Source organism: Puma concolor, chromosome C2 (genome assembly GCF_028749965.1).
Source record: "Puma concolor isolate L17-30 chromosome C2, mPumCon1.1.hap2, whole genome shotgun sequence".
NCBI lineage: Eukaryota > Metazoa > Chordata > Mammalia > Carnivora > Felidae > Puma > Puma concolor.
In genome coordinates this window covers 90572945-90595847 of record NC_141675.1, presented here as the reverse complement: position 1 = coordinate 90595847, position 22903 = coordinate 90572945, and the positions used below count along the sequence as shown (strand labels likewise).

Sequence of the window (22903 nt, the reverse complement as noted above, 5' to 3'; positions counted from 1 at the left end):
AGGCACGAAGACCCATTTGAAACAAGGATCGGTTGATCTGTGCTGTCCTCCAACTCTCCTCTCATCTATTGGGGTCCCCTCCTGGTCACCTTCCTCGATGCTCAGGCTCTCAGGGGGCCCAGATTCAAGGTTCTGGGGGCCTCCTGTCCAAACAGTTTGAAGGCTCAAGGGTGTTCCTTTGCTCAACAAATAGCAATCAGGTGCCTCCTTAGTACCTGGCCCTGTGAAGGCTAAGAGGCCCTCAGAACATCCTGAGCACTCAGCACAGAAGGGCTCATGGGGCTTTGGATCAACCTGTAGCATAAACATGAGAGGTCATTTGTGGGTGAGGCCCAGCCCCCTGGCACCCCGCTTCAGCCAGGCTGCTGGTCAGTATTAGGCCGTTCTTTCCCCCACTTTTCTTTCAAGCGCAGGGTGTGGGGCCCAACGTTGGTGAGGAGCAGCAGGACAGGATGGCCAAGGACCGTGTTTTCCCAGTAGCACTTTCCAACATTGCCTCAGCTGAGTTTCTTCTTGCCACAACACAGCCCGGATGCAAAAATCAGGAGTAGACCCTGACCAGATGGCTATGCTTTAGCCCAGCCATACCTTTCAGAGGCTTTATATGGTGGGGTTCCCAGTCCCCGGAGCTGGAGTAAGCTCTGTCTCCCATGGGGAAGCTGGTAAGGGCTTCTGTTGTTTTCCATTACCCGCCCTTAAGAAGGGAGCACAGGTAGCCTATTGCTAGACCTGTCCACAGGCCTCACCCTGAAGCACCTGGAGAAGTCTGAGGGGCAGACTGAGGTAAATGTGGGATACCATGGCTGCCCCACTAAGTGGTTCATCCCTTGGGGTGACCTGGGGGTCACCATTTCTGCAGCCATAAACTTAAATCTCTGCGAGGCCTTTAAGAAAGTCATGTGCTCGTTCAGAGTCTACAAAGGTCAGAAAGGCCTGTGGCCTGGGACCCACACACCAGATAACATAACCAGCCAAACAGCCTCTTAAGGCCATCTTTGGTGTCTGCATCTACATACTCAGTTATAAAGTCAGGCCTGGGGCTGAGGATGAGGCCTTATGCCCAGCCCAGCTGCTGCCACAGCAGGTATGGGGCTATGACCTCACAGGCTGCACCTTTCACAAACTAGCAAAACTCTTTTTGTCAACCTCCCAAACAAACCCTGAATAAGAAGCCCACTCTGGACCCTGTCCCACTCTGAATCACCCTTGCCTGGAATGGATTTTATAGGCAAAATTAGTTTAAAGAACTAATTTCCTGGCAAGTCTCAATCTTTCAAAAATTTCAGCTGAAATTTGGAACTTTTTGACACTTCCTCTTTTAGTTCAGGAGATAAGAGCTAAGGAAGGGGAGGCAGAACCCATCTAGCCACACCTATCCTGCAGCATGAGCAGGGACAGATAGGAGCTGTCACGTCACCCACCCCCCTGCATCTCAGCCATCGGGTCTCCCTCTTTGAAAGGCATTCTGTCCTGGGTCTAGGTCTGATTTCTGCCAGCATGAGAAAAGCTGGAGGGGATGGGGCCCCTGGTGGACCTGGCACATACTCCCTAGCCGGGGACAAAGCCAAGGCAGGGCAACAGCTTCCCAAAGGAATGAAGAGGCTGGACTTTGGGGAGGGGCATGGGACAAGGGCTGTGTGGATGTGGACCCCAGCGCAACCTCCCAGATTCCCTAAGTTCTCGTGCACTTGAGAGAAACAAGGAATGGAAGAGAATCCGATTAAAAGCCAGCGATGAGGGTTCCAATCTGGGCTCTGCTACTTGTCTTTGGGTGGCCGTGAGCAAGTCTGTGACCCTGAGACCTCAGTTTCCCCCATTATTAAACGATGAGTCAGCTAGATAACTTCTGAAGTCCCTTCCAGCTGGGACAGTCTAAGTTTTATGACTATCCCCAGCTGGGCCCAGACAGTCTGCTTGCCGACCTCCCAGTGCAACCCTCCACTCTGGGCTGGCAGACTTCCCACAGCCCTTGCTTTGCTCTTCCCTACCCTGTCTTGTTCAGCCTCTTCAACAGGCCCTTAACAGCCAAGCCTTTACTCATTTGCTAAATCTCAGCCTACTGTCCTCAGAATCCCACAAAAAGCTCATCTCTTCTGGGATGTTTGGCTCGATTAATGTGAGTATTGTCCCACAGCACTACTCCTTCCATGCAGACAAGCTCTGGTCTCACACATCATCAGTTTCCATTATTTGCACTGGCCTGCGGGAGGAAGACAGCATCTTCTTCCTATTCTGGAAGCAGATTTGCCTTCCTGATAACTGGTTTGGGTGCAAGGCAAAGGCTGTTGGTGTCTTCTGTGCATACTGCTGATGGCAACAGGATGACCAGGCAGCCCACAACCATGTCAGCAACTGACCACAGACACTCCATTAACTCAGCTGAGATTCACTAAGCCTTGCCCAGCTAAGCTGAACTTCCTAGAAAATCCAAAGAAATAACAGATGACTATTTTTATAAAGCCACTCAATATTGGACTAGTTTATTATGCAGCAAAAGCTAACTGATACAAGCATAAAGCGCATGCCCAGAAAGGACCCAAGAAGTGAGGCACAAACTGGGTTTTGTTATTATTATAGGAATAATGCTCTGTCATGCCAGTGGCTTTGACATGTAGCTACAGAGTCTCTCTGTAGCTCAGAGCCTTGGACATGGTACACTCAGTACTTAGGAGAGCAAGCTCCTTACAAAGTGGCCAGGCACCCGAGCTAAGGCAGGACCAAACATCTTTGGCATGTGGCATAACCTTCTGTTTTCAGGGTTGAGGTGCAGACGAGTACTCTTCTTCTGCTCACATCAACCCTAGGGGCTGGCATTCGGTCTCCATTAGCCCACGGCTGGCATGGAATTTTAAGAGTTAGAGCACTTTAAAGGTAAAAGAGCATTTCTGGATCACTTTCATTTAACAGACACTAACTGCTGGCTCTGGGCAGCACTGTTCTGGGCACTGGGAGCAAAGCAGTGTGTCTTCATGGAGCTTTACCTTCCCCTGTAACCTAGAAAGACCTTAAACAGGAGAAAAAACGGAATGGGCATGGTTAACCTGCCTGTAGTGGCTTTAAATGTCTACAGATTCTTTGACATTCCTCTCTCCAAGAGATGGAACCCTCTTGGGCTGCACTTAGTGACTTCTAACAAACAGAATGTGGCGGAGGTAACGGTGTGTGACCTCCAAGGGTAGATCACAAAAGACACTGCAGGTTCCAACTTGTTCCCTCCCATGGATCACTAGGTCTGTGGAAGCCAGCTTCCGTGTCACGAAGACACTCAAGCAGTCCCAGGGAGAGGTCCACATGGCAAGGAGCAGAAGCCTCAGGGCCCCAGTCCTGTGAGTGAGCCATTTTAGAAGTGGATCCTCCAGCCTCAGTCAAGCCTTCAGACACTACAGTCCCTGCCAACATGTTCACTGCAAAATGATGTGGGATGTGCAAGGCACATGATGTAGAAATCATCCCACAAAGCAGCTTCCAGTTCCCAACCCATAGAAAGTGTGAGACAATAACTTGTTTTAAGCTGCTCAATTTTGGGGTAATTTGTTACACAGCAATAGACAACTAATACATTCCCTCTATCCTGCTGCCTTTCCGATTTTAATCAGTTCTTTCCTCCTTCATATTCTCCGCACACCACATAATGAGAGAACAAAAGCTGGGATGTAATAAGACAGAGGACTCTGGGCAACTGAGCTCAGTGGGGAAGGTTCTCAATGAGCACCTTTGCATTTAGTGGAAAAAGGAAAGCTTGTTGGCAGCACCAAGGCTTCTCTTTACGTGGAAGCCCAGCTCCACATTATTTCAGGTTTCTGCTGGATTCCCAGTCCCGGGTGGAGACTTTGACAGGAGGTAGGGATCTGGGGGTTAGTGGGCTAAAGGAGGTCGGCAGGACACGCAGACTCACTTGAGCAGGATCTCGTACTGGCCGGCATGCCAGGCCTGCACATTCTTTAGAACCAGCGTGAACACGTCCTCATTCTGCAGCACCTCAAAGTGGCCAGTGTCTTTGGAGAGGGCCTTGCCATCTCGGAGCCAGTGCACGGTAGGGAAGGGGTCTCCAGCTATGGCACAGGAGATGAGGACACTTTGGCCCAGGGAGGCTGTCACTGAGCGGGGCTTGCTGATGAACCAGGGCTGGGTGCCATCCTGAGGCTCTGGAAGTTGGCAAAGGTTTGGATTAGAGAGGAAGGCCTTTCAGCAGACAGCATCTACTCAGCTTTCCGTGGTGGTGAAGGTCGAAAATTGCACGTTACCCCAATAACAGCATGTTCAGAAATCACTTTCACTGGATGTACAGTTACAGCACATCCTTCTCGTGCTAAATCTGTCATGGTTATGTTCTCTGAGGATCATATTGACATGAGTTTGTATATCCAAAGCAAGGGGAGGTAGCCCAGAAGGTACAGGTGCACTGGGCTAGGTGCTAATGATCTACAATGAGATGTGTGTAATTAACAGTTGTTCTTGCTTTATGTGTCCTTACCTTGTCTCTCTTCTTAAATAAAGGTTCTCTAAAGGCAAGGACTCTAATAGGCCATAAGTCACCTCAAAAGCTATCACTACACTAATGTAGCATTGTGTGTTAACTATACTTTAGTAAAGGGGGGAAAAGCTATCACTATCCAGCTGTTAAATGTATCACAAGATTTTTCTCCTGGCACTCGATGCAGCTTGTCACCAGTAACTCAGAGAGGGAAGGGACTTCAGAAGGCAGGGAACAGTGGCTCCCCTCAGCCAGACCCCAAGACAAAGGTGGGAAGCTGGCCTCTGGGGCTGGAATGGGACCAAAGGGGCACAGGGACTGCAGGGGAAACAAAGTAAGCTCATGTGGTTTCCTCACCTCCAAATTGCCTATGGAGAGACCACAATGGTCTATTCCCTATTTCCCACCTATTTCCCACCCCTGCCTGCCTCCACCCTGGTCAGCCCAGCAGCCACACCTTGCACCATGAGCACTGCCTGGGTGCGGACCTCTCCAGCGCTGTTCCAGGCTTCACAGGTGTAAGTGCCCGTGTCCTCCGGGAACACTTCCTGGATACAAAGGCTGTGCCGAGTCCCTCTTTGTTCAAAGTGGAAGTCTTCGGACTCCTGGATCTCATTCCCATTGTGAAACCAGATGACCTCGGGGGGCGGATTCCCTGCATAGGCAGATAGGGCAGGTGGACTTGTCAGGAAGGTGCTTCCCTGGGCCATGTGGCAGCTTTGCACTTAATCCTGTGACACTGTACTAAATGCTAACCTCTCTATGCCTCAGTCGCCCATCTACAAAACATCCTAACCATGTCTTCCTTAAAGGTTTGTTGGGAGGACTGAATAAATTAATATGGTCTCACAGAGCAGCCCACTAGAATAGCAGATGAGAATAGCATCTGGCACAAGGAAAGTGCTCAATGCATGTTCATTATAATTATTTAACAACAGATTTGCAGAAACTAGAAAGGATCAGAAGTGAAAAAAATCAGAATTCAAATTGCTTGGTAATACTGAGTAGTAACTGGCTCACTGGGTGTGCAGCGAATGCATATCCTGTCCCCGCCTCCACCCCCAGTGCACACACAATACGGTGGTGACTTCGCAGTAGCTCCTCTATCCATTTTCACCACAAGGAAAAGTCAGTTAGCATTCCATTTTGCTACCACACAAATGTTGTCTGAGGGTAGAAACGGGCACCAGCTCGTATGGGTTTCCAAGCACAGCTCAGGGTGCAGAGCATTTTCAGTTTTACCAGCCTACTTTCCTGGGTAGGTTCTAGCAATTTGGTGGGTCATAAAACAAGGGCCCCCTGTGGGGGTTTCCCCTGCGGTAGCATTATGCTCTGCTTCCCGAGGAGCACGGCCCCCGGGAATGGCTGCCGAGGGAGGCTGTGTGGTGTCAGTCTGTCTCAAGGACAGAGGAGACCGCCATCTGTCTCTGATGGGTTAGCCAGCACGGGTACGGAGGCAAGGTGCAGAACACCTCTGATTTCTGTCAGCTCGAGGAGTATGCACAGGGGAGGCAGCCCGCCCTTGGCCTGGGACTATCATGGGACTGCCTCAGGCCTGCAGGAGCAGGAGGGGGTTCATTGGGGATCCCTGAAAGGGGGAGCCCATTGGTTCTTACACAGCTCATCTTTATTACTTCTGCAGCTCAGGAGCAACCACACCCCAGGAGGACGACCTCTAGGCTGTCAGAGGGACTGACCAGTGGTCAGCAATGAACAGGAAACTCCGGATGCACTTGGGCACAAATCTGTTTAGAAAGCCTGTGCCAGCAGAGTCCCCAGGCTTCTCCTGCTGGCCTCTAGCAAGGACTGTGACAGCTCACAATGGGCTGCTGGTCACATGCTCTTGTCACCCTACCCTGGTTTTAGAAGGACCTCTGCTCTATCTTCTCACTTTAAACTTAAATACAGCAACAAAGACCATCTCCCAGAACTGAGAAGTTCTCACATCAGCTGTGTTCAAAATCAGTGTTCAAAATCTTCCAGCTACATTGGCCCCATTATGTCTTCCCTCGAATCCCCACCCTGCTGGCTGTGGTCATTTTCTTCCCCTGGGCCACCCTGAATTAACCTTGAATCCAGAAAATCCTGCCCAGAGGAAGCAGAACAGGCTCCACTTCTCTGGGTCCACTGACTGACTGTGCCATGCTGACTTTCTGGTGGGTCAAAGATCTCGGTGGGACGATGGGGAGCAATGTCCATGCTGCAACCACACCTGTTCTCACATACACCCCAAGGAGAGAGATGCAGACACAGACCTGATACCTGGACTGTCATGGTGACCTGGCTTCCATCCATGACTTTGAGGTCAGAGAGGCCCTGCAGGAAGAGGGGTGCGACGGGCTTGCTGGGAGCCGCGGGCAGAAGATACCCACTCTTCCTGTCGCTCTTCTTTTCTGTGTGGCAGACAATAGAATGTGGGGTGAACAGTCATTTATTCACTCAACAAACACAGACTAAATGGCTGCTGGGCAAATGACTGTGTTGAGGCTCAGGCTCCAGCTAAAGGCAGACTGCTAACAGATAAGGAGTATGGGGAGTTGCTGGAGATCAGTAGGAACAATGAGAGCCTGTTTCTCTACCTGGCATGCCAGAGCTCTTGCCTGAGAGCAAGGGGAAGGCAGGGCCTCCACAGGGCCACGCCCCATGTGGGCTCTGGTTCCTGAGAACTTCAATAACTGGCATTTGAGGGTTTTTTTTTTTTTATTTCACTCTCTTTTTTTGAATAAGTAATACACTTACATGCACAAAATTTAAAAATTCCAGAGTATGTGAGGTCTCCCTTCTATCCCTGACCTCTGGCTGTTAGGCACCTCTCCCCAGAGGCAGCCAATTTTCAGTTTCTTGTTCATCTTGCCAGAGACAGTCTATGTATATAACACAAAGGAGCAAATAAGTATACTCTTCCAGTTTCTTCTCTTAAGGAAACGATAGCACACTATACACACTATGGACAGCTTTTCATTTAACAATACACCTTGATGCCTCTCATAAAGCAGAAGTAAAGAGCTTCCCTGTCGTTTTCTATGGCTGTGTGACACTCTACTGCCATCTCAGGAGATTTTAAACACCTCAAGAAAGCCAAAGATGCTCTGCTCATGAGAGTGACCCAAATGAAAAAGACCGACCATCTCAAGCACTGGTGTTGGCGAGGGTGTGGAGCTCCGGGACATCCCACACACTGCTGTACCACGCGTGGTACAGACCCTTCTGAAAGCAGCTTGGCAGTTTCTTAAAAAGCGAAACATGCATTTACCACACCATCCGGTCATTCTACCCCCAGGTATTTACACAAGAGAAATGAAAGCACATATCCAGACAAAGATTTGTATACAAATATTCATTGCAGGGTTATTCCTAATGACCCTAACTAGAAACAACCCAAATGTCCATCAACAAGTGAATGAATAAAAAAAGTGTGCTATATTTATGCAGTGGAATACTACTCAGCAATAAAAAGAAACAGACTAGGGGCGCCTAGGTGGCTCGGTCAGTTAAGCATCTAACTTCGGCTCAGGTCATGACCTCGTGGTTAGTGGGTTCGAGCCCTGCCTCAGGCTTTGTGCTGATAGCTCAGAGCCTGGAACCTGCTTCAGATTCTGTGTCTCCCTCTCTCTCTGCCCCTCCCCCACTCACACTCTGTCTCTCTCTCTCTCTCTCAAAATAAACATTAAAAAAATAAAAAAGAAACAGACTAACAATAGACACTACAACAGAGACAAATCTCATAAAAATGACATTGAATAAAGGAAGCCAAAGAAAGAGCACATACTGGATGATTCCATTTATATAAAAGTCTAGCAAATGCAAAATATAGTGACAGCAAGCAGGTCAGTGATTGCCTGGGGCTTATGGGGATAGATGGTAAAGGGGCACAAGGAAGCATTTGGGGTTGATGGAGATGTTCATTTCTTAAGATTGTGGTGAAGGTTTCATGGGTGAAAGTTTCAAATTAAACACCACGAATACATGCAATTCATTGTACATCAATATTAGTAAAAACTGGGGAAGAAAGTCTCTGAGGGAGGGAGGAAGTACACCAGCTAGCCAAAGATAAAAACTAGAACAACTCTCTGGGTTCAGGGCTGGCCCACTCACTCCTGTTCAGTTCTCCGGGGAAAAGGGTTAATAAACAGGCTTTCTGTTATTCTTGGAATACTCCCCAGGCTGGGCTTTGACCTGCCTCATGTGAGCAGGAGAGGAAGGGGCAGCAAAGTGGCTGAGCTTCTGGTGTCAGCTTCCCACACAGAATAGTTCTGGTGCAGGACAAGCTCACGGCTGCTCAGTCTCTGATCTTGCCCTTTGCCTTGCGAACCAGGTGGCTTCAATAATTCTGTAGCTTTTTTGTTTTTGTCTTTTGGTGGGGGCAGGGAGAAGGAGGGAAGGGGCTATGATATCTCTATCTTAAACTCTAAGTTTTGGGGGAAAGGGACTGAGGTATTTTGGGTTCTTATTAGCAAGGGCCACCTATATCAGATTTTTAGGAAGCCCATAGCCACGGGGATACATCTCCAAGGTGCCTTGTATGCCTGAGAAAAGCCGAACTCCAAATTTGCCACCAAATTTTTCTCTTTTGGCACTAAAAACAGAATACAGCCCACTGCAGAGCTCTCCTGGCACAGCCTCTGGGAATGAGGAGGGGAGAGGGTGAGAAGGCTCAGGATGCTGAAGGAAAACTTCCCCCAAGGCAGGTGCATTGTGAAGGTTATGAAGCCAGAGCACAGGGGCAGTTGAGGCAGGGCAACCGGATGTTCTGTGACCAGAGGATGTGCTCTCAGGTCCCCACTGCTTCCTTCACCCCAGCCCCCAACATCGCTGCCTTTGATAGAGGGGCAGACAAGGTAGGCTTGCCTTTGACATGAGGCCCCGGGACTGGGCTCAGGGAGGTCCAGTATTCAAAGTGTAGAGATCTCGTCTCGCTGGCTGGGCTACAGTGGCCAGGAAAGCAGCCTGCCTCGGGAGAGTTGAGGAATTTCCTGTCCTGCACAGACTGAGGCTTGAGGACAAAATGTTTTTGCCTGTCCAGATTCCCCCCATTCCTGCTTCTCTGCTGCCTCAGTCAGCCCCCAGCTTCAGAGGTCCATGTAGATGGGCATGCCTATGGGCCGAGAGAACATCAAAAACTCCTTCGAGCCAGTGGTGGCTCTTCCTTGGCCCCCACCCTCTCTCTGGTCTTCCCCCTGCCAAGTTTCCTGGCCCACACCTTATGAGTCTCAGCCAGTGGGGACTAAAAGTAGATCTGTGCCTCCCTCTCCTGTGAGGGTAGCCTGGCCACTGCCTTCCACGCAGCAGCTTACTGGTGCTCTGAAAGCCATGGGAAATATAGGGTCTGAGGCCGGGGCCTCTCTCTGAAGCTCAACGTCCTCCCCTGTATTTAAGGTAATGACAGTATAATCCTGGGACTTAGGGAGTTTTAAAGAGACAACATGTGAACATACTTTGTATGACTATTCAACACCAATGAGACCTTCTGTGTGAGGCTGACACGTGTGTTGACTCACACTTACTCACCTGGGCTCCACTACTTGTGGATTATCAGCTGCAAAGAAACACAGATGGGGCCCTCACCCAAGGATCACAGACTCATTTTTACATGACCCGAGGCAAATACTGTTAGGAATACAAATGTATTGCTTAAAACTCTCCTGGGATAGAGGTAAAATAATTAGAGAACAACCTGGCTGCACCCCCTCCAGGAGAGACATGAGTGGATGACTATTTTGTGGGTGCCTGGCCTAGGAGACACTGAGTCCCATGCCGCCATAGTCCCAGGAAGACCTGCTCTGTCTTCCCCAGGCCCTGAGCCTGGATGGAGGGCAGACAGAAGTGATTGGAAGTAAGTGTGCAGAATGAACCTGGCCTCAGACCTGCAGTGTGGGCTCACATGGGACCAGTGTGACTGAACCTAGGCTAGTGAATGGCTGAGTCATCCCTAGCATTCAATCACCCCAAGTTCTTCTCAGGGTGAGAAACCAACCAAGCCTCCCTACACACACACTCCGCAATGGGACTAAGGAGCCAGTGAGGGTCTCAGTTCTGGGGCAAGTAGTTTTCTGTATGCAGCCCAGGAAAAGCAGCCCTCACTAGAACCCTGAAGCCCCAGTCCCAATACCACCACCCCACTTCACTGATAGAGAGGCCAGGGCATGCTCAAGGTCACAGGGCCAGTTACAGGCCGACCTAGAGCTCATACCCAGGCCTTCTGGTGGTAAGACCAGATGCCCTGGAGGCCATCTCTTCCAAGGGAGCCAGGCTTCTCCAGTGGTGAACCCTCCACAAGGACAGACGTCTTACCTGCTGACCTACGACCTAGACCCTGGCCAGGGGAGGAAAGCTAAAGCAAAGCAAGGGCCAGCCAGGTAAAAAGAGCCAGGCGTGTGTATTTCATTTAATTCCAAAGCCAAATTGTTCTGTCTCACTGTGGCCTGTGCACTGTGCATCAGTTTATGCTCACTCTTGCACAGATTTAGATAAAATAAGAAGACAGAGGGAAACTGGTGCTCTGAACTCCTAGCTCCAGCTGTGTGATCTGAAGCGAGGCCCCTGACCCACAGTTATCATCAGTTTTTTCTTTTATTTTTTTTTAACGCTTATTTATTTTTGAGGTGCAGAGAGAGAGAGTGTGAGCAGGGGAGGGGCAGAGAGAGAGGGACACACAGAATCCGAAGCAAGCTCCAGGCTCCGAGCTGTTAGCACAGAGCCCAATACAGGGCTCAGACCCACAAACCGTGAGATCATGACCTGAGCTGAAGTCGGATGCTTAATCGACTGAGCCACCCAGGCACCCCAGTTATCATCAGTTCTTGAGGACGATACAGTGTTGATAAGTGTATAATGCATGATTAAGCACTGCTGGGTTTTTAGATGATTAAAAGAAGCAACATGCAAAATGTATAATAAGTATATTTATAATAAGTACAAAAATAAATAATTTTTTTTAAAATTTTTGCCTTTCCTAACCCATCTTTTTGGTTGGGTACACTCATTCTGACCATAACTAAAATGAGAACCATCCTCCAAACTAGGGCACTCCCATTTAACCAGACAGACGTCTGGAAGGGCATTAACAGCCGCCTCTCTGTTGTGACATCGTCACAACAATGCTTTGCAGAGTCCAGCACTTGAGGGTTCAGAAAGATGATCGCAGCTGGTTCGGTGTCACCCTCAACATCCTCAGAGGGAGGGCAGGTGGTGTCCTCATTTTATGTCAGCTCAGAGAAGGGAGGTGGCCTGTCATAAGACACCGGGGCTGACATGGCCACCAGGGATCTGGTCTGGATGCTGCCCTGCTGCCCTGAGAACAAAGGCCAGCCACCTAGATTCCACTGGGAGCTCTCTGCTGTTGTTTGTGCCCATCCCCAGACTCACCAGTTACCTGAGAGAGGTGGGCCTCTGGGGTCGTGCTTTAGCTATCATCTGGCACAGTCCTGCTTTGAAGCAGGGGGACGGGGGCCAGGGTCTGAGACGAAAGGCCCCCAGTGGCCCAGGGAACCTGAGCCTTCTTCATCTGGGGAGGGCAGACACTGGCTGTGGCACACAGATGGCAAGGGAGAGGTCCGGGGGACCCAGTGACAGATGCGCTACCCAGCTCAAATGGGGCTGGACTAAATACGCTCAGGTTTTCCCCGTATCTGTGCTTCCTGCTGCTCTGCTGAGACCAAGCCCAGAGAAGGCCTTCTCTCTGGGCTCCAGGAAGGGCCGAGCCCCCTTGATTTACTGGCACAGGATTAAAGATTGAACATGAACTCATCCATGGCTCTGGTACCTGGTCACTTGGCTGATGACTCTCTAGTCACTCATGGACTCACTCTGTCATTTAACTGAGTAGCTAGCTACTGGGTGCCCCGTTCCATTTGGAGAGAAAGGGAATGAATCAAACCTGTCTTCCATGGAAAGACAAGGACTGAGACCAGGAATACTTAGAAGCAGTTTGTTGATAAGCCAAAATGATGCCGTATCGATTAAAGCCGGTAGTGGGGAAGGGGGAGGAGCAGGAGAGAGGACAGAGCAAAGATGGATGGAGGGAAAAGGAAGGGCCCTACTGACCCTCCGGGTTTTTCCTCCTTGGCCATGCTCTGTTTTGACTCATCAGAAACTGTTTTTGCAGAATCCTGTCATGAACTTGAACATGAACTTCTTTCTCCAGTGAAGAAGTATCCAGCAGAGAACTTGTCGAGGTCCCCAAGAACCAGAGGGGGTGGCATGGGGGCTGAGCAGCCACAGGCCTGGTTCTGCAGCTAACTAGCCAGGTTTGGTGGGCAAATGCCTCTCCTCCCAGCAAGGGCTTCCTCCACCTGTCACACGGAGTTAACTCAAAGGTGGAAAGTGGACTTGTTACTGGAATTAAGTAAGATGAGCCAGCTTTTCTAACCGATTAGACTTTGTCTATTAAAAAATGTTCCTCGGGGCTCTTGTGTGGCTTAGTTGGTTAAGCGTTAGACTCTTGTTTTCGACTCAGGTCATGATCTTACAGTTCATGAGGTCAAGCCTGGTGCTGGGCTCTGCGCTGACAGTATGGAGCCTGCTTGGGATTCTCTCTCTCCTGCTCTCTGCCCCTCCCCTGCTTGCATGCATACACTCTCTGCTCAAAATAAATAAATAAACTTAAAAAAAAAGGTCCTCGCTAAAAACATTAATTGATAGTTTGAAACACTCGCGTGAACTGGTATTAATACAATATTATATTTTGAGGAGCTCCTATTCAGAGGAAGAGTTAAATACCCACATAGCAGGTGTACTTTGTTACTGTTCTCACTAATTCTTATACAATAGCCTGTATAACTCATTCCTCAAACCTGGAGACATGAGCAAGGCTGTTAGCTTTTCTTGGGCTTGAAATTAAGAAACCTCTGCAGCCTCAGTCCCAGTGGCTGGCTGTGATCTCAACCCTCCCTCTGTACTACAATGATCCCCCTATTCTTCCCTTTGGGTCCTTCCTTTCCTTTCCATGCGTTTAACAGGAAAAACAATTCAGAATTCTCTAGAGAAGCATTTTCTGGGGTGGCTCAAAGCATTTTTTGGCATGGCTCAGTTGGTTAAGTGTCTGACTCTGGATTTCGGCTCGGGTCGTAGTCTCATGGTTCATGAGATCAAGCCCCAAATCAGGCTCTGCGCTGAGTGTGGAGCCTGCTTGAGATTCTCAGTCTCTCTCTCTCTTTCTCTCTGCCCCACCCCCCAATACTCACCTGCCCTCTCTCTCAAAATAAGTAAATAAACTTTAAGAGGAAAAAAAAGCGTTTTCTCCACCTGTCTTTTATTAGCCCACCTGATGCTCTTCAAAGGCCCATGTTTATGGATCCAAACTTGCATTAAATACACATGTTTACACTTTGAGTCGTTTGTCTTGAAAATGGTCCCCAGCAGGCTCCCAGCTCATTCAAAACTTATCTCCGATTACAACAAAAAACTGTGGTAAAGTGTTTAAACAGATGACACAGACATATAAAACACAGAGAGTGTTGGTGGGAAACACCCTACCATCTAAGGAGCCCCCAGGACTCTCCCCTATGGAGGGAGCATCGCCTATTGCTGTCGTGGCCATTTACTGAGTCCCACTCTCAGAGCCTCAGGGCTTGTCCATCAGCAGCTTGCCCGCATCCCTGGATTCACAGGTGGTCACCCAATGAAAATGGACGTGGAATAGCCCTCCCCTACTTCCTAACACCCCATCTCCTAATGCCTCCATGCACAGACACACAGACCTCTTGCAACTGCACAGCTGGAGGGAAAAGGACTGGCAAGCTGTTCTGCTTAGTCATTACAAGGCACAATACCATTCCAGCAGCAACTCGGATTCACTCCAAACCCTGTTATACTATGGAAATTCAGTAAATCACCAACTGACGGGGAGTTCTGGAAGCAGTCTTCCCTTCTTTCTTTATTTGGTGCTCAAAGTCCAGCATGGTCCAGGGATCACAGACTAGCCTCCTCCTTTCCCTAAATGCTATCACTGTCGACTCTACTCATCAAAGTAAGTACTCATCAAAGTACTCATCAAAGTAAGCTTACTTTGATCAAAGTACTCATCAAAGTAAGCTTACCTTCACCTAGCCCCTTCCTATATGCAAGGTGTGAATCCCCGGGAAGGTATGTGAATTCTCTTCCAACAAAAGTCTGTCTCCTCAGCAAATAAACCTACTTGGTGATTCAACAAAACTTCTGTGTCGTAAAAAGAGATTCTTCCCTGCAGAGCCTTGCTCGGTTGGCTTTTCTTCCCCCAACTGACTTCTCTAGAACCTAAGAAACAAGTGGGAATAGAAGTGTGCAAGGAAAAGAATGAAAGGAAACAACGACATATGACACCCCCCAAAAGATCTCTGACCAGTAATGACGGGGCTGCTGGATGGGAAGCAGGAATCATTGCAACCACAGCCTTCTTACTGACTCAGAGGTTATAATCAAACTCTAAACGTAAAGGTACAGCATCCAAACCACCCAATCCTCCCTCCAAACGAGGGCCTGGGAACCACATTCTCCACCACACTGTCATAGCACAGATCACATTTTGCTGTTAGGGACACAAAGCTGTAATTCTGGATGGCATTTTGACCAAGGACTCCAAGCAAATAAATGACAGATATGACCAACAGTGGGTTGGAGAAGTAGACAGTTCTACATCTTTAATTGTCCAATTAGTAAAATAAGGCCACAGGGGGCGCCTGGGTGGCGCAGTCGGTTAAGCGTCCGACTTCAGCCAGGTCACGATCTCGTGGTCCGTGAGTTCGAGCCCCGCGTCGGGCTCTGGGCTGATGGCTCAGAGCCTGGAGCCTGTTTCCGATTCTGTGTCTCCCTCTCTCTCTGCCCCTCGCCCGTTCATGCTCTGTCTCTCTCTGTCCCAAAAATAAATAAACGTTGAAAAAAAAAATTTAATAAAATAAGGCCACAGTTCAATGATATGGACACATATGTACACATGTGTACTCAGAGGTCTTTCTGTGACATGAAGAACCCACATGTTGCACAACCCCATTTCTGTTACAGTCAGCCTATATAAAACTAGAATACTGCGGGGCGCCCGGGTGGCTCAGTCGATCGAGCGTCCGACTCTTGCTTTTGGCTCAGGCCATGATCCCAGGGTCGTGGGATTGAGCCCCGCCTTGGGCTCCTCGCTGAGCTTGGGCTGCTGTTTGGGATGCTCTGCCTCTCTTCCCCACGCTCTCTCGCTCTCAAGAATAAATAAATAAATTAAAAAAAAAAAACATTTAAAAGACTTTTGGACAGATGTTGCGGGTGGACCAAGGTTCTTAAAGGACAAAAAAAATCAAAACTCATGTTTATTCTTCTTCAGTAAGTTTCTCTTGAGCTAACGTAAGTATTACAAATGTTTTCAGTGCTTGTAAGCTTACAGAGGGTAGGGTCCGAACCCGACACTACCATCCAGAGTACCTGAGCATAGAACGGGAGAGAGGTGGTGGCAGGGGGCTGTCCGGGCTCCGAGCTGCCCCACAGAGTGCCTGCCATTCACCTGAAAGCAATCTGGGCTTCTACTGATGCTCTCACTGTCCAGCGATGGCTGATCTCCCCGGCACTAGTGTTTTCATTAGGGTATCTTCACCAAAAACAAATACTCTAATAAATATGCTTCTTTTCTTTTCTTTTTTTTACTCTAGAAATCAGTGTGTTTGTTTGTTTTTAATTTACCAACAGTTCATGTCCTGAGATGCCTTTAAGAGGCCAGCAAGTGGGGGCACCTGGGTGGCTCAGTCGGCTGTGTTCAACCTCGGCTCAGGTCATGATCTCAAGCTTCAGGAGTTTCAGCCCCATATTGGGCTCTCTGCTATCAGCAGAGAGCCCACTTTGGATCCTCTGTCCCCCTCTCTCTTTGCCCTTTCTCTGTTTGTGTGCTCATTCTCTCTCTCAAATATAAATAAAAACATTAAAAAAAGAAAAGAAAAGAGGCCCAGTAAACTTTCAGTTAAATAAACAACCATTAGGCTGAGACACTCTGTCAAAATGGGCACAGTTAGCAAGTTAGCAAATCTAGTCACTTAAGAATTTTAGCCTTGACAAAGATACTTCAGGGGGAGAGAAACTAAAATATTCTAGCCTAAGGAAGTGTCTCCCTAACCCCAGTGACTCAGTCCAAATACACTGAAATATTTACTCTCCCTCAGATCTTCCTGGGCTTTGCAGGAATTTAGATTAATCACCCTTTAGTCTCCATCCTGGGTCGGGGTGGTGAGGGAGGGCTTTCATTGTCTGGTTAACTACTGGGGATTTTATTTCTAGGGAGGGTGCAGGAAAGGAGGAATATTTGTTGAGGGTCTCTTGAGAGCTAGTTTGTGGATTTCTTGCACATGCCAATGAGTACTGAGCACCCAGGCAAGTGGGGAGGCAGAGGGGTACCCTGGGGAGATCACTGACCTCCGTGTGCCTTTATCCATTCACTGAACACATGCTCACAGGGCAGGCCCCATTCTACACGCAGTAATGGGTAAGACATGGCCCCTGCCTGCAGAGAGCCAACAGTCTGGCAGGGAAGACAACGAAACAGCAATTAGAGTAACATTCCACAAGTAAAATTGCGAGCTCCTTACCCATAGAGGCCCTGCTTGATGAGTCCCTGCGTCTCTTCCTGAACTCACTCTCTACCGCTGGCAACCCACTCACCATGCTCCAGCCACATGGTTTATCTCACTGTTCCTTGAACAGGCTGATCTTGTTCTGAATTTTAGGGCCTTTGCACTTACTGTACTGCCTGCTTCCGCAGCACTCTCTCCAGCTCACTGAAGTCTCTGTTCAAAAGTTACCTCTGCCTAGAGTCTTCCTTCACCACCCACCATCCAAAAGGACCCCTTGTACCCTTCTATGTCAGTACTGGATTAAACCAGGTGCTGGTTGTTGGGTGTCTCCCCATCAGAATGTACACACCATGAAGGCAGAGCTTATCAATCCTGCCCACGGCAGCCTCCCCAGAATGATGTCTGGCACAAAGCAGGGGTTCAGTACAGATTTACTGACAAATAAGCACAGTGATAAGGGTGCTTCAGCCAGTAAGATAACTCATTCTGGGGATACCAGGGAGGGCTTCCTAGAGGAAGTGACATCTGTTGGGGGAGATAGACAGAGTTTGGAGAAAGGGGTTGCCATGGAGAGGAGGCAGAGAAAGCCGGGTAAGCTGGCTGCAGAAATCATGTCAGAGTGCTGGGCCAGCGATTTCTGGATTACAAAACCTTGGCTAAAGAGGTGACAAAGAGCACATCCATGCCTGGCCTTCCTCAGCATCTGTGGGACTCTCCCGCTCATCTTGCCTACGGCAGAGCCGCCCTGGAAACCACCCCTCCCTGGAAACCAGAGAGGGCACTCTGCTCAAGGGCGCCCTCTCGTGGCCAGAGTCCCTAGAATGGCTTGCTCCTCTGGTTCTCCTGTCTGGCCCAATGCCTCCCTTCTCTGATTCTGATTGTCTCCCTTCACTAGAAACCAACGAACAGGTATATGGACCGTCAGACAATCACCTATCTACTGTGGCAAAGTTGGTCCTTTGGTAAAACTAGTTAGACTTGGCATTTTACCTTGTTTAAAAGTGGGGGTCAGCATACACTGAGCACGTCCTCTGTTCAGAAGACATTACATGCATTCGTTAACTTAATCCTCACAGTACTGGGGACTGTGACTATCAGTGTCCCCACTGCACAGAAGAGGAAGATGAGGCCCGGAGAATCAAATGGAACTCAGGTCACTGGGCAGCCTGCTGCACAGCCACGATGAGACTGTGGCCCCCAGCACGTTGAGGGTAGCAGAAAGGCCAGACCCTGGGCAGCTACGCGGAGGCCGGAACAGCACTCGGTACAGTAGAGCTTGCAGCCGCCCCCAGCCCTGAGCCGAGCCGCCTTGGGGCAGGGCCCGGGGTGCCACGGCGGCAGGCAGGCTCAGCCCACCCCCCTCCTGTGCAGATGGCCCAGCCCTGCTGCTCGAGCGCGTGGCTGCGTCTCTCAGCCTGCTTCACCATTTATGGTATCTCAGCCTCTGTTTGGCCTTCACAGGCCAGTAAATCCCCACACCGGGAGGGAGTTCTCACCCACACAGGGCTGTCCTCAGAGCAAACCCAAAGGGCTCTGGCAGAGTTCTTGCTGAGGACCTGTTTCTGCTTTAAAACATGTTTGGATAGGCAATCACCCCGGCCTCACTCCTCCCACAGACCTGGGGACATGGAGGACAGCCCCAAAGACCCCTTGATCCTTTGTCTGGGGACCCCCACCTCCAGTAGGGCTATTAGGGTCTCTTTAATCCAATCTAAAGCCAGGCAAGTGGGGACAGGCACTGGATTAGCAGGGCCGCTGGCTGAAGCTAGCCAGGAGAGTCTCAGACAGTAGACTCATCCCACGTCATTCTGGCCCTCTCGCCTGTTACTAGACTGTGGGGTAGGCCGTGTGGACCTCCAAGGAGAGTCCCCTGTCGGGAAGGTGAGGGCCGCTGCCAAGGAGAGGAGGCTCAGATCTCTTCTTGTTTCATTACTACAATTTCCCGAGGCCCCTCAAAGAGCCATGAAATGAGATCTGTGAGGATAAAGGGGATAGATAATGACAGCCAGAATTCTGGCTGACAAATTCCCAGGAGTCAGACTCAGGCTCCCACCTGGGTGTGAACAGCTTCCTGAAAGGAAACAGAGGCCAGGTCCCGAGTGATGACTCCATGCCAGAGAACTTCAGAGATATTGGGGAGGCCAGGGCATGTGCCCTTTCTTGGCAGGGCACCTCACAGAGCCAGCCTCACCATGAGCCCCTTAATCCCTAAGGGGTGACACTGCTGAGCCCATGGGGCCCAGACTCTCCCTTTGGGCCAGAGGATGCATGCTCTAGAAAAGGGCCAGGCATGGGAATGAGCACAGGCTTGGGGTCATGAGGATGTGGGTCTGAAAGGCCAGCTCCACTTGCTAGCCTGTGTGCGTAGGCAAGTTGCATTAACTTTTTGAGACCTCCAGACCCTTCTGTGTAAAAGAGGGAGAGCACTGCCCTCCCCAGGGCTGCTGAGGTCTAAAGAAGGAAGTATTTAAGGAAGTAACCAGCACATGATTTTCCTCTTGCCCTTTTCAGTGAAACCATGTCCTGTGGCCTCCACACAGAAGGTGGCTTCTCCACACCCAGAAGGTGGCTGTTCACGTTACAGGGAGACTCTCTCCATGAGGCCTGAACCCTGGGGGATGGAGAGAAGAGACATGGTCTCCTGCCAGTTTGCTGGGAAAACAGAGCACAGCGCACCCGGTTCAAGCACCCAGGCCCCAGTCACACCCAGGAGCTGGGGGCCCAGGCTGGGGTGAGAGTGGGGAGGCAGGCTTACCTGAACACCCTGGCCCTGGGAAGCATTCCCCAGGCACTGTAACCATGCCTGCTGACACCACAGCACAGACAGCTGTGTCTTGAGTGCTGTGGCTCCCCTGAAACTTCCTGGGACTAAAGGCTTGGCAAGGATCAATGGATGACCATGATAATCAGATTACTGGACACCATGCTGGTGATGTATGAAAATGAGCCCAGGCTGGTGGGGAGGAGCAGGGGCAGAAGGAAAAGGGGAACAACCTGCAACCCTCTCAAAGCCTCAATACCAGCACTCTGTTACCCAGTAGCCCCCAGCACGGGAGGTGGCATTTGTGAGACACCTAAGTCCTAAGGGAGTACGTGAGTTCTCCTTGTAAGTCATTTTTCAGTGTGCAAAGTCTTCACACTGGGAGCTTCTTCAGCCAAGGGAGCCCTCGCCTCCTTCCCTTGAATCTTCCCTTAGCCCAGGTCGGGTGAGGAGGTAGGGAATTGGCTTTTGAATATTCATCTGCCCTGGCACACCCCTGTCACTGTGAGGCCATTCTAGAGGCTATTTCCTCCACCTGCCTGCCTTCAGGTGCAGTGCTCTTTCTCCAAAGCAGATGTCTGCAGCAAAGGTGCTTCTAGAGAGGTGCCCAGAGGCTCCTACCATGGACAGTGACCCGGGCGCTGCAGGACACCTGCCCCAAGGTGTTCTTGGCCAGACAGGTGTAGATGCCATCGTCCTCCGGCAGGGCGTCCTGGATGTGGAGCTCGGCCACACCGGCCTCACAGGAGGAGTGAGCGTACTGGATGGGCTGCTCTGTGGAGGCAAGCACAGGAGGGCTCAGGCCAAGGGGTTTCCAGTGGAGGGGATGTGAACCCTGTCCTCTGCAGGGCTGCTGTTGTCATGTCGCCACGCTTGCTCAGATCCACCGGGGGCCGATGACATGGCAGGCCCACTCCTAGCCAGCTGGACAGAGGCTTGCAGGTGCCATGGAGGGAGGTGCAAGAGCAAGGCTGGGGTGGGCAGGACTGTGGGGGGAGATTCTGGAGGCACTGAGAATGCAGAAGGGCAAGGGACATAGTTCTGTGCATTTTGTTTAAACAAACAGTCCTTACATCCACATCCTGGACTTCACAGAATTCTGAGCCTGGAAAGAATCTTACAGGGTCATCTGGCCCATAGCCCAGCTTCAGGCACAACAGGCCTCACCCAGACAACATGAGGCTCCTGGCTCCTTTTAGACATCTCCAGAAATAATGACTTCATTCCCACTGCATATATTCATCAGAAGGCAGTTGTGTGACCTCCACCTGATGTTGCAGTTGGGTCCATTTCAGTACATTTTAGGGTCCATGGAAAAGATAAATATGGGAAACTAAAAATGACTCTAGTCCCTTCTTCTCAGAGTCCCCACTACAAGATGCCCTTTATTCCGGTCACATAGAGTCCTTCATGGAGATAGAGGCACATGCTATGAACGTCATTGGTTTCCTTAATGCTATATGTTCCTGGGACTTTATTATTCCAGGATGTGAGCTTTCATTTCCAGGGGGAAAAAAAAATCTCATTACTGAATATTCTGGCCTTAGAACAGGAATGTGTCCATTCACCATATTGGAAGCAACTGTCAATTTCTTCCCTTGTCAGGCTCCAGGGTCCTGGTTTGCATTTCATAAAATTGAGGGTGGGCGGTAGGGGAGGGACAAAGTGCAGAAAGAAGTCCTCTCCCTGCAATGCAATGTTTTCTTAGGCACATAGCAACACTTTGTGTCTCTGGGACAGTCTGCAGAGACTGCCAAGCAAGCATGCCATAGGGCGGGAGAGAAGAGATTCTGCCCTACCTACTGCACTTCATGAAGGGGGTCAGGATCCTGCTACTGAGATGACTGAACACTACTCTTTGCTTTTTGCGAAAATGACGCCCTAAAACCTATCTTCCTTGAGAATACCAGTACATTCCATGACTGCCATCAAAGGGCCTCTGCTGTCGAAATGTGCCAATAAAATGTTTGAGACCTCTTTTGTTACTGGGGGGGTAACTCATTTTGGCCCTACAAGCGTGGGATGGAATGGTGGCCCCCAGAAAGGAGCTGTTGGCTCAGGGCACTCAGAATTATAGAATTGGGAGACCCAGAACTCTCGGACCCCAAGACTGGGAAGACCAGAGTCAGCAGCCAAGGGAACTTGAACACGCTCTCCCTCTAGTGGTAATGGTGTGGAAATGCCAAGATTCACCAAGAAGAAGAAGGTGGGGTTGCTTTTCCCAGTCCTGAGGGGTGCAGTCCAGGGGTCAGCAAACTATTGCTCACAGGCCCAATCTGATCTTCAGCCTGCCTTTGTATGGTCTGGAAGCTAAGAATAGTTCTTACATATTTTAAATCGTTGAAAAAAAATCAAAGGTAAAATATTTTGTGATCCGTGAAAATCATATGAAATTCACATTTCAGTGTCCACAAATAAAGTTTTATTGCAACACTGCCATACTTATTCATTTACAACTTGCCTCTGGCTGCTTTTATGCCACAGTAGCACAGTTGAGTAGTTGTGACAGAGGCTGTATGGCCAGCAAAGCTGAAAATATTTACTATCTGGCCCTTTATAGAAAATGTGTCTGGACCTCTGGTCTGGATTCTGAGCCAGATGGAAGTGAAACTCTCTTACTCAGATCCTTGACTAGTCTTTCATGCCCATGTTCTGTTCCAGCTGCAAGGAGGCTGCCTGTTTGTAGTCAGTCACAGGATCCAACAGAAGCTCTGTCCATAGTGAGGAGTGGAGGGAAGGGCGACCTCAATTTTCACTTATTTGTCCAAGAAGATGACACATAGAAAGACTACATGGAACCTTCTCTCACTCACTAGAGATAATTTCTACCACAGCCTAAGCAAACTATACCAACTAGGAAGGTTTATAGGTAACACGTCAACGGGATAAACAACTAGGGGCTATTTGGTGCATAGGTGACAGGGTGCCGCTGTCCCTTGAGGGGCATATTCTATCAGCCCTGAAAACTGGCTGAGGTCCCAAACCTTTTGTTCCAGCCTATTTCCTCACCCATAAAGAAGCTGATGCCCAGAGAGGTAAAGTGGGGTGTCCAAGGTCATCCGACCACTCGATGGTAGAGGAGAAGTGCCCTTTGTCTCCTGATGGGCAGGTGCCCCTTCACCCTCCTTGTGGATCCCCAAAGCAGACGCT

The 22903-nt window shown here is 49.8% G+C and overlaps 1 protein-coding gene across 7 annotated transcripts in view; it reads right to left on the bottom strand.

Moving 5' to 3' along the window:
• MYLK (myosin light chain kinase) overlaps positions 1 to 22903 on the bottom strand; it is a 281125-nt gene that overhangs the window by 88472 nt on the left and 169750 nt on the right. For all 7 annotated transcript variants that reach the window (XM_086675230.1, XM_086675227.1, XM_086675228.1 and 4 more), the window contains 4 exons: positions 20375 to 20527; positions 6730 to 6867; positions 4932 to 5129; positions 3896 to 4145 (listed from right to left, as the gene is read on the bottom strand). In XM_086675230.1, coding sequence (XP_086531356.1) covers positions 3896 to 4145; positions 4932 to 5129; positions 6730 to 6867; positions 20375 to 20527 — 739 coding nt within the window. The remainder of the gene's footprint in view (positions 1 to 3895; positions 4146 to 4931; positions 5130 to 6729; positions 6868 to 20374; positions 20528 to 22903) is intronic.